General features: G+C 52.4%; 1 protein-coding gene across 1 annotated transcript in view; it reads left to right on the top strand.

The window, feature by feature from the left end:
* The first annotated feature begins 217 nt into the window (after window positions 1-217).
* The window catches only part of LOC141168944 (CD5 antigen-like), a 154,345-nt gene continuing 142,536 nt past the window's right edge, over window positions 218-12,026 (top strand). Inside the window, exon 1 of the mRNA XM_073655084.1 lies at window positions 218-248. Within this exon, the coding sequence (XP_073511185.1) occupies window positions 221-248 (28 nt within the window). The 5' untranslated portion in view covers window positions 218-220. The remainder of the gene's footprint in view (window positions 249-12,026) is intronic.

Raw genomic sequence — 12,026 nt, forward strand, 5'->3', positions numbered from 1 at the left:
CCTTCATAGGAAATAAAGGACCAAATCCTAAAATCAAACCCTAGACCATTTCTTTTCTCATCCACATTATATAATAGGCACTATGCAGTCTGGTCAGGTGCTGCAGAGGGTGCAACCATGACTGGGTATGTTCGGGAGGTTAATAACAGTGACGTCATGCATTGCTCACAGCAGGCATGCAGAAGTCAGCTGTCAGCCTCTGCCCTGGCTATAGAAGAGGATGCTGCAAGTCATGGGAGCAGGGAAAAGTGAGAATCATCTTTTTTATGTTTAGATGTGTTAGAGAACAGCAGTGAAATAGGGAACATTATTACTGGATGGACCCGGGAGGGGGGCATTATGCCAGGAAGAGTCCAGGATGGGGGACACACTATTACTGGATGGGGGACATTATACCAGGAAGGGGCCCAGACTGGGGGACATTATTACTGGAAGGGTCTTGGGATTGGGACATTATACCAAGATGTGGGGCATTATTTCTTGATTGTGTCCAGGACAGGGGCATTATATCAGGAAGGAGCAAGGGTGGGGACATTATCATAGGAAGGGAGCATTATAGCAGGAAAAGGCCCAAGATGGGAGACAGTATACCAGGAAGTGGCCAGGATGGAGGACATTATATCAGGGAAGGACTCGGGATGTTGGACATTATTATTGGAAGAGGCCCAGGATGGGTCACATTCTTACTAGTCGGGACACAGGATGTTGGATATTATTACTGGAAGGGGCACATTATGGAGAACATTATTACCAGAAGGGGCCTGGATGGAGGAAATTATACCAGGAAGTGGCCCAGGATGGGTTACCTTAGTACAGGATGGGGGACATTATTACCAGAAGGGGCCTGGATAGAGGACATTATACCAGGAAGTGGCCCCAGGATGGGTGACATTAGTACAGGATGGGGAACATTATTTTGTTATGAGTAGGGGCAAGTATGTCTTCATAGGATTTAGAATACTACAAGAGCCTATACATGTGACCAACAAGAAGGTGGGGGCCCAAGTCCAAATTTTGAACCAGGGCTCATCGGACTCTAGTTATGGCACTGAGTCTGGCAGGTGACTCGCCCAGGGGGAATATGGGGGAAACTCGGTACCCGGGCCTGTACCTTCTTGGGATGTCACGGCAGTCGGCTCCCGGGCCCGTACCCTGGGGTCACTCTTTAAAAAGGGGTTTTAGTGTTGTTTAACAGTTTGTTTTGTGACGCCAACTGTGGTATCCGGTAATAGTTACCGGGGCTGCTGCAGACCTCCGGGGGTGATGGAATGGCAGCCGGGATGTTTCTGCTCCCCACAGGCAGAGCGGGCCCCCGGGGCAGGGTTGATGGATGGGATGCAGGTGAGAGATGGCCCGGTCAGGTCAGGGGGAATGAAGGACACGCACACAGGGGATTTGCTTCAGTACCTTTACTGGTGTAACGGCAGGCATGGTCCAGGGTACTTGCTAGGAAGGGTGCACTTCTGGACTCTCCCCAGTGAGCGGGTATAAGGCCTCCTGATCCGTGTCTCCCTCTCTCTAAGCTTCTGGCCAGCCTGCAACTTGGCCTGGCTTCTATGTTGCGTTGCTCTCTCACCTGACCGCTTGGTAGTAGGACTTTCCTTTGGCAACCACTATCCCTGGACGCCGGGGCCTTCGTGGTTCTTAGTCCTGTATTTGATGGTAGCTTCAGGATGACCAGGGGTCTGGAAGCCTCCTGGTATGCCGGTTGTCCCTACTGGGTGTAGAGAACCCTGTAGGCGCGGACCCGTTGTCTGGATTGTGTCTTGGGGTGAGCCTGTGATGCTCCTCTGCCCCCTTAACTCCTCTCTCCTCTCTCTTTACCTCGACCACACTCAGGGCCCTCAACACAGCAGCAGGCGTGCCGCTTCTTTACTTGTCTAAGTGCGAGCACACTGCCTGACTGAACTCACTCTCTGACTGAACTGCCTGACTCCACCCTCCATATATATATCCCTAACAGGGGTCCCTCTGGTGGTATGAGGTGGAAGGGTGGAGGTGTTTGTTTGTAATGAGGGCCTCTTGTGGAGAAGTCCGTCCATGCACCCTTTTGGGTCCTGTGGTACCTGTGGTAGCAGGGTGCCACACAGGCAGTGTTCCACAGGTCTCGGCCAAACCCAGAAAAGAGATTGCTAACTCCAGTCCAGAAAACATGTTTCTGCTGCTCCAGAGTCCAGCGGCGATGTGCTTTACACCACCTCAGCTGCAGCTTGGCATTGGGCAGGTGATACTAGGATTGTGTACAGCTGTTTTATACAGCTCCTGACACACAGTTCTCATGTTAATGTCACGTTCAGAGACAGCTTAGAACTTTGAAGTTTTGAAGTTACTATTGCAATTGAAGACACTTCTATTCCATGTGCTTTGTGATTTGCCGGTGAATTTGTGCGGTCTATTACTTGTAGCTGCATTGTTGTTACTTCTAGACACTGATCTAAACAAGAATAGCACTTACAGGTCACCAGATCTAGCAGATTGCACACATTGGTGTCTCTCCAGTATGAGCCATGTTACTACCAGCGCTTGCTATGAAGAATACATGACTGTGTGCTGGATTTGATGCCACTGTTTGCACCTGTGTGGCTGAAACAACTGAATAATACAGAAAAGATGCCACTTAAGCTGCAGAAAACCGAAAATGTCAGCCTGTTGTGGCTGCTCCTGGAGCAGGTGTGGACAAGAAAAATGTTAATAGTCTGACCTCTGTAATTGCAAACAAAGGTTTCTGGACCAAATATTAAGTTCTGTTTTTCTATTGTATCAAATACTTATTTCATGCAATAAAATGCAAATTTATTATGTAAAAATCATACAATGTGATTGACGCGCCCCCTGGGCCATGTTGGGCAGCGTTGCGCATGCGGGGAATACCCGGAGCCGGATCTGATAGGGGTAGTAGTCCTCGTGGCGGTGACCCGGTCCGTGCCCAGGGTGTCAAACTAAGTGGCGGAATTTAGAATAAAATAAGATGTTATAGAGTTCGACTACGCCACCCGTTGAATGCGGTTATGAAACCGCCGCTGCAGGGCAGACCGCTGAGGCCGGTGGTACGGTTGTGCAGCGTGGATAGTATAACCCCAACGGGAGGGGTATGGCCTCAGGGCAGCGGACGTGGATGATGGGGATAGCAGAATTGCACGCGGGCACCAGGAACCACTCAGAGACGGTGCGGTGTAGTTCAGGGTCTTTACTGGTGGCAAAGGTAGACCCTCCCGGGAGTACTGGCTAGCGATCGGGGCCTGGTCAGTCTGTGAGCAGATAGGATCTCCCCTGGCCAGGCGGAATTGTAGGCCTCCCCAACTATTGTACTCTTCCTGGCTACCTTGCTAGAAGCGGGTAGAAGTAGCCCACGTCCCTGAGTGTACCGTGTGGTGCTCACCCGTATGGCCGGTGACTCGGGGCCTTCTGGTAGCCTCCGCTCCACGCCGGCGGTGCTGGTCCCTTGCGTGTGACCGTGCCTTCGGGTTTCTCGGCCAGAGGACCTGAAATCCCCTGCCGGTCGGTTTTTGCTGCTGGGTATGGATCAGTCCCCACAGCCTCGGACTCCGTGTCCGGTGAGATCTCTTCAGTCAGGATGAGCTCTGCAGCTTCCAATCTCTGACCCCTTTTATCACTGCTCCCACAGAGCTCCTGATCTTGCTCTCCCTGTATCTGCTCCACTCCAGACCAGACTGTGTCTCTGTCTGTGACTCCTCTTCTTCCTCCCTAACCCTGCCTCAGCCCCCAGTTTTTATAGGGGAAGTTCTTCCCCTCCCAGGACTGGGCAGGAGGTGTGGCATGCTTAGGGCACCTGACCAGGAGACCTCCCACCTGCTCTCAGACGTAATATTGCTATTACTGTGGTAACCAGACCCCTGGGGTTCCACATTCCCCCCTAGTAAAATTTAGTACTCCGGGACTAAACATATTTTTGAAAACATAACAGGGTATAAACAGGAACAATACAATAAGGAAAAACACGTTAGGGTGGTCACGGCGTGTCCGCAACCGGGTGCAGTTTTTGAAGCAATTAGGGTGTCCATTTCACCAAAGAACAGGGAGCCGTAACCAGGTGGGGGTCTGTCCTACCCCGAGTCTTTAGCAGTCTTAGTCCATTCCAGGGTTACGCTCCAAACATATATACAAAGAATTCCGGTTAATCCACAAAAGACACCTATAAAATAACTGGAAAACATAATTATTTACAAGCAACAGTAAACAGGTAAATACCAATAAAACAGTCTGAACACTTTAGATCCTCCAACGTACTGGCAACTGGCCTCTAGTGGCCCTAGTAGACCTATGGAGCTTACTGACCGGTCCTAAGCTACAGGGTGTAGGAGCTGTCAAAGGTAAGCTGGGCAGCTGTCTACGGGTTCTTTGGCTCACTAGGGGCACGGCAGGCTCACTATAAGCAGAGGGTCGATTCTCCTGGTCTGCTTGTGTGGGGTCTTCTGCCTCCTGGACCGGCTGCTCTTCCAGCTCTACCTGTTTTTCCGTAGGCACTTGGGATGCTGGCTGGAGGAAGGTGAGGACGGGTACCACAACAGCGCCATTTACTTGTGTCCAAGACCGAGGGAAGTCTCCGAGTACAGTACTGACCATTTCTTCCCTTTCCTCTGCGGGTCGAGGGTTTTCTTGATCTTCTTCAGGGTTTCGTAGCTGCTCGGGACACTTCTTCAGGTGATCTCGGGAGACAATGGCTGTGGTTTCTCCTCCATCCTTACTGATTGTGCAGATTTTTGGGTTTTCATGGCTTGATGGCAGTACGGTGTACGGGTCCTTCTCCCACTGGTCGTCCAACTTGTGGAGCCGTCTCTTCCTTTTCAAGACCTGCTCTCCAGGTACCAGGGGAACAGCGGGAGCATACTGGTTGTAAGTCTTCTCCTGTCTTTCTCTTGCTTGACAGAGACTTCGCTCAACGCTCTCCTGTACTTTCCGGTACTGCTGCTGCCTCTCTGTGTCCCAGTCTGCTTCTGGTGAAGTGTCCTCGGGTGTCAGGACTCCCATATCCAGATCAACAGGCAGCTTACCAGGTCTTGCTCTCATTAGGTAAGCCGGGGTACAGTTGGTAGAACCTACAGGGATGTGGTTGTGTAGGTCCACCAGATCAGGCAGTTTCTCAGGCCACAGACTGCGTTCTTCCAGGGGCAACGTTTTCAGAAGGTCTATCACCACCTGGTTCATCTTCTCGCAGAGTCCATTGGTTTGCGGATGATAGGGTGTTGTTCTTATCTTCCGGCAGCCATACAGAGTGCAGAACTCCTGGAAGACTTCCGCTTCAAAGGTAGGTCCCTGGTCCGTCAGCACCTGCTCTGGGTATCCGTGTGGACGGCAGAAGTGCTGCTGAAAGGCTCTAGCTGCTGTTTGAGCCGTTAAGTCCTTGACGGGGACTACAACCAAGAACCGGGAGTAGTGATCCACGATGGTTAACGCATAGACGTAGCCACTTCTGCTGGGGGTCAGTTTTACATGATCCAAGGCTACCAGTTCCAACGGCTGCCTGGTGACGATGGACTGCAGGGGAGTCTTCTGACTGGCACGGTCCTTCCTTCTTAGGTTGCATGGGCCACAGTCTCTGCACCACCTCTCGATGGTTCCTCTCATGCCTACCCAGTGGAACCGCCCGCGCAGCAGGAACTCCAGCTTCTTCCATCCGAAGTGCCCAGCTCCGTCGTGGTATGCCTCCAGTACCATAGCCGCGTCTCTTCTTGGCACCACTACTTGCCAGATCAGTTCATGCGTCCGGGAGTTAACCATTCTACGGCACAACTTCCCCTTGTAAAGGAACAGTCGACTCTTCTCAGCCCACAGTTGCTTGGTTTCCTCCGGAGCGTCTGGGTCAAGGCGAGCATCTGGCTGAGTCAGCATCTCCTTCACCAAATGGACTGCGGGATCACTGTCTTGCATCTCCGCCCAGTTGTAGTGGGGCAAGGGATTGAATGTCATGGAGCGCCTGTCCTTCACACGGTGGGAATACTGGGTAGTCCCATGATGGTGGAACGCGGGGAGTTCAACTTCTTCCAGTTCCTCTGGATCTTCCCCTACGTCCGGTAGGTTTGGCATTCTGGACAAGGCATCCGCGTTGGTATTGGAGCGTCCTGCCCAGTATTTGATAGTGAATTCATAGTTGGACAGGCGGGCCATCCATCTCTGCTCCAGGGCACCGAGTCTTGCAGTGTCCAGGTGTGTCAACGGGTTGTTATCCGTGTACACGGTGAACCGGGAAGAGGCGAGGTAGTGCTTAAAGCGTTCGGTGACTGCCCACACCACTGCCAGGAACTCTAGCTTAAATGAGCTGTAATTCTCAGGGTTTCTTTTGGTGGGTCGCAGTTTTCGGCTGGCGTAAGCAATTACCCGTTCTCTCCCCTGCTGGATCTGGGACAGTACGGCTCCTAGCCCGATGTTACTTGCGTCGGTGTAGAGGATAAAGGGCTGGCTGTAATCAGGGTATGCCAGGATTTCATCCCCCGTGAGGGCCATCTTCAGCTGGCGGAAGGACTCTTCTTCCAGCTTCTCCCATCTGAAGGGCGGCTTCTGGTTCTTGGCCTTCCTGGACTGGCCTATCAGGAGGTCCTGCATAGGAGCTGCCTTTTTGGTGAAACCGGGAATGAATCTTCGGTAGTAGCCTACCAACCCGAGGAACTGCCGTACTTCCCTTACGCTGGAGGGTCTTGGCCATTCCTTAATCGCGGTGATCTTATCAGGGTCGGGAGCCACTCCGTCAGCACTCACCACGTGTCCCAGGTACTGCACTTTTGGTTTTAGCAGGTGACACTTCGACGGTTTCACCTTCAGACCGTAGTTTGCCAGGGCTTCAAACACCTCCGCCAGGTGTTTCAGGTGGTCCTCGTAGGTTTTGGAATAAACTATAACATCGTCCAGGTACAGCAGGACCGTCTCAAAGTTCCGGTGTCCCAGACAGCATTCCATCAATCGTTGGAAGGTTCCTGGTGCGTTGCAGAGTCCGAACGGCATGCAGGTAAACTCGCTAAGTCCCATCGGGGTGGTGAATGCAGTCTTCTCCCGGTCCGCCTCTGCTACAGGAACCTGCCAGTACCCGCTAGTGAGATCCAAAGTGGAGAAGAAGTTAGCAGATTTTAAAGCAGCCAAAGACTCCTCTATCCTTGGTAAGGGGTACGCATCTTTGTGTGTGATACGGTTGATTTTCCGGTAGTCTACACACATTCTCATGGTGTTGTCTTTTTTTTTAACCAAGACTAGTGGAGCTGCCCAGGGGCTACAGCTATCCCTGATTACCCCAGCCTCCTTCATGTCTCTAAGCATCCCCTTGGCGTGTTGGTAGTGTGCAGGGGGTATGGGTCGGTATCTCTCCTTTATGGGAGGATGGTCTCCCGTGGGGATGTGGTGTTCTACCCCCTTTACTCGCCCGAAGTCTAACGGGTGTTTACTAAACACTCTCTCGTACTCTTGAACCACCCGATAGACTCCCTGTTTCTGGTGTGAGGGAGTGGAGTCAGTACCCAAATGTAGTTGCTGACACCAGTCCTCCATTTGTTGCTTAGAGCCGTTACCTTCCTCTGGTTGAGATGGAGGCAAGGGTTCCACGGCCTGTACAGAATTCTGGTTTATGGTGAACAATTTGGCTAGCGTGGCATACCGGGGCAGGTGTACTTCTCTCTCCCCGATATTTATGATGCGAACGGGCACCCTCCCATGGCGTACATCGACCACCCCCCGTGCTGTCAAAATGGTGGGCCTACTGTCTGAGTAGACTGGTTCTACCATTGCCTGGTAATCTCTACCTCTCAGACCAATAGCTGCCCGGCACCAAATCATCATTTCACTTTTCGGGGGCATGGCAATAGGGAAAGGGTCACACATTCTCACGCTACCAATCTCACCACCGGAGAGTTCCACCTGTTGCCGTCGCATCAGTGCCCGGATCTCTTTTTGGAGCACTCGCTGCTGACCGGAGCTGGCGTTCTTGGCAACCTGCTGTAAAATGAGAATCACCTCTGCAAGACAATTTTCAATCACATTAGTTCCTAGAGTTATCTTTGGGTGACTCTCGAGCTTGTCAATGTCCACAATGATCAGTCCCTGTGCTGCCAGTTCGACTTAACCGATTTTAATGGTCACCTCTTTAAATCCGATCTGTGGCACGGGCTGACCATTGCTGGCGATGATACTCAAGTCGTCGTCAGGGTAGCGAGTTATATCCGAGTCATTCCAGTACTGCTTGAAGAGCGCGTACGGGATGGTGGTGACCTGTGACCCGGTGTCCAGTAGGGCACTCATAGGAATGCCATCCAGTACCACAGGCAAGACTGGACGTCCTCCCACATATTTGTCACGCCAGTTCGATGGGCCTGGTGATCTTATTCCTAGGGGTTGGCCCTCTACCCCAGGTTGTGCCAGTTTAAAGGACAGTACCTTGCCATATGTCCGGGTTGATTGCAGCGGCGGCAGATGGGTTGTCCGTCCTCGTTGTATCGGTCGCTGGGTCTTCCTCTGGCCGGTGGGGTCCTCCTTGGTCGGCGCCACGGGATGTCCTCCGGTCCGGATGCCAGCTGGATCTTCCCTGGAGTAGAAACCTGTAAAGACTGCACAGTTCGGGTTAGCGCAGCAACGCTTTTAGTTAGCTCTTGGACCTGATGGTGCAGGTCTGTATCTGGGTCATTGTTTAAAGCCTGCGCATCAGCTCCCACAGGCCCTGCCGACAAGGGCGCCATCTCCTGGTGGTAAGTGGTAGTAGGGCGTCTGTGGGTCACAGTGCCACCTGGTGCCGGTTCTCGGAGCACCCGGATGGCTCTGTCCTTGAACTGTGCAAAGTCCAGATGAGGGTCCTGTAAGGCCATTGCCCGCAACTGGGTTCGGTGGGCATTGCAATGTAGACCCTCTATAAATTGTTCAGTCAACAGCTTGTCTTCGTTTCCCACGACGTCAGGGTCGGCCTGCTTAATGGCTCTCAGGGCCTCTTGTAGGTTTAGTGCATAGTCCCTTATATTCTCATGTGCTCGCTGCTTGCACCCGTAGAATCTAAGCTTGATCTCGGCTGAGGTACGGGTATCAAAGGTGTCCTTCAGCCGGGCTAGTATCTCTGCGACAGTCCTCCTCCTCCCAAGTGGCCAGGACTTTACCTCCCTTTGGGCTGCCCCTGTTAATTGAGCCACCAGGATGCTCACTTTTTGCTCTTCTGTGAGGGGGTACACCTGGAAGAGGCTATCCAGCTTTTCTCTGAAGTCAGTTAGGGTATGTGACTCCCCTGAGTACTGGGGTAGCCAGGCTGCCCCCGGGATATAGGGCATAGTGAAAGGCATGACCGCAGCAGCGGTGGCGCTGGCGGTGGCTGTGGCAGTGAAGCTCTCCTCTGTATCCGACATCCTCCTCCCCCCTAGTGGACCGTGGCCTACCTTGCGATGATCCTCTTCCGTAGGCCGCGGCTCCGCAGTGGATCGTCAGGGTCGAGGACCTTCCGTTGCGCTCCTGTGACGTCGGCGTCTGCTGGGCTCCTTCCAGGACCTTACGCAACGTCCGGACGTGAGGTGGAGCTTCAGTTCTCGCGCGCTTTCGGAGTCCACGCCCCTCTTCTTCCCGCGCGGCGTCCTCAAGATGGCGTCCAATGGCGGGAAAACTCCACGGATGGCGGGAAGAAGGCAGAAGATGGCGTCGGATGGCGGGAAAACTCCACGGATGGCGGGAAGAAGGCAGAAGATGGCGTCGGATGGCGGGAATCTTCACCACAGGTAAGTTTAAGTCTTTTTCAGGCACGCAGTACCCGGTGGTTGCGGGCACGAAATCCTGCCGACTACGCCAAAGTTGACGCACCCCCTGGGCCATGTTGGGCAGCGTTGCGCATGCAGGGAATACCCGGAGCCAGATCTGATAGGGGTAGTAGTCCTCGTGGCGGTGACCCGGTCCGTGCCCAGGGTGTCAAACTAAGTGGCGGAATTTAGAATAAAATAAGATGTTATAGAGTTCGACTACGCCACCCGTTGAATGCGGTTAGGAACCCGCCGCTGCAGGGCAGACCGCTGAGGCCGGTGGTACGGTTGTGCAGCGTGGATAGTATAACCCCCAACGGGAGGGGTATGGCCTCAGGGCAGCGGACGTGGATGATGGGGATAGCAGAATTGCACGCGGGCACCAGGAACCACTCAGAGACGGTGCGGTGTAGTTCAGGGTCTTTACTGGTGGCAAAGGTAGACCCTCCCGGGAGTACTGGCTAGCGATCGGGGCCTGGTCAGTCTGTGAGCAGATAGGATCTCCCCTGGCCAGGCGGAATTGTAGGCCTCCCCAACTATTGTACTCTTCCTGGCTACCTTGCTAGAAGCGGGTAGAAGTAGCCCACGTCCCTGAGTGTACCGTGTGGTGCTCACCCGTATGGCCGGTGACTCGGGGCCTTCTGGTAGCCTCCGCTCCACGCCGGCGGTGCTGGTCCCTTGCGTGTGACCGTGCCTTCGGGTTTCTCGGCCAGAGGACCTGAAATCCCCTGCCGGTCGGTTTTTGCTGCTGGGTACGGATCAGTCCCCACAGCCTCGGACTCCGTGTCCGGTGAGATCTCTTCAGTCAGGATGAGCTCTGCAGCTTCCAATCTCTGACCCCTTTTATCACTGCTCCCACAGAGCTCCTGATCTTGCTCTCCCTGTATCTGCTCCACTCCAGACCAGACTGTGTCTCTGTCTGGGACTCCTCTTCTTCCTCCCTAACCCTGCCTCAGCCCCCAGTTTTTATAGGGGAAGTTCTTCCCCTCCCAGGACTGGGCAGGAGGTGTGGCATGCTTAGGGCACCTGACCAGGAGACCTCCCACCTGCTCTCAGACGTAATATTGCTATTACTGTGGTAACCAGACCCCTGGGGTTCCACATGATTTTCTGGATTTTTTTAGATTCTGTCTCTCACAGGTGAAGTGTACCTACGATAAAAATTACAGATCTCTCCATTCTTTGTAGGTGGGATTACGTGCAAAATCGGCAGTGTATCAAATAATTATTTTCCCTACTGCATGTTCTGTTGGAATAAGTGCAAAGAATGCAATCCTTTGTGTATATTGTAAGTGATGGATGGTTACTCAGAAGTTGTCAGATGGTGGCGAGTTTTACATATCATAAGTAATGTATGCAGTTCTACTAAGATACAATGGTGTATATTTCTCTGCTTTACGTCAGCACTAGTGTTGAGCGAACATACTCGGGATGTTCGGCGAGCACCGAGCATTTCCGGGTTACTCGGGCGGGAGCTCGGGTCTCCACCCTGCATGTTTGGCGCTCTTTACAGAGCCGATGAACATGCAGGGATTGCCAGCATGTCACTGTAATGCTGCAGCCATGTTGGTTGTGGGCATTACAGTGATTGTCTGGCCGCACAGCGTCACCTCGAGTATTTAAAACCGGGCGCCGCCATCTTGGACACAGTCGCTCCGGATTAGACAGTGTAGGGACAGCGCTGCTGATTTAGGGAGAGATATAAACTGCGAAATAGTTAGTGTAGGGTCTGTAAAGGCTGCCAGAACACACAAACAGTCCTTCTCAGGACTAATATCCATCCCAGATATCAGGCAGGTAGGCTGTATAGGAGACGCAGTGGTTATACCAGCAAACGCTGCATTACAGTCCTGTGTGCTCCTGTTGCTGAAATTGCTGGACTTAGCTCCAGATGTCGGGGGCCAGGAAAAATCCTTTTTTTTTCATCTAAATCCTCCTATTTTTCCTCCTTCACACTGTACAAATACCCGTCTTATTAACCTTTTGGTGTGTCCCCCCCCCCACCCAAAAAAAGCGTGTCTCTGATTTTTTAGACATAAATATAACTGTTGAAAATAGTCTGGTGTAGGCTAGAGAAACAGAAGTGTTGTTTTGCACTTCCACGGTTCAAACCTCTGTATTATCCATTTTGAGCCATTTGTATCTAAAAAAAAAGCAGTTTGAGTGTGTCGCTCACTGTTCAGCCGCAAATATCTCTATTTAAAAAAGTGTGGTATACCCCAGTAAACAATAACTGTGGTTTTGCCATCCCACGGTAAAAAATCTCTATTATTCAGCTTTTGGTAGTTTTTTCCGTAAAGAAATACAGTAGTGTCTCCT

Source organism: Phyllobates terribilis, unplaced genomic scaffold, assembly GCF_046119375.1.
Source record: "Phyllobates terribilis strain yellow unplaced genomic scaffold, ASM4611937v1 Scaffold_1__5_contigs__length_1240528914, whole genome shotgun sequence".
NCBI classification, from domain to species: domain Eukaryota; kingdom Metazoa; phylum Chordata; class Amphibia; order Anura; family Dendrobatidae; genus Phyllobates; species Phyllobates terribilis.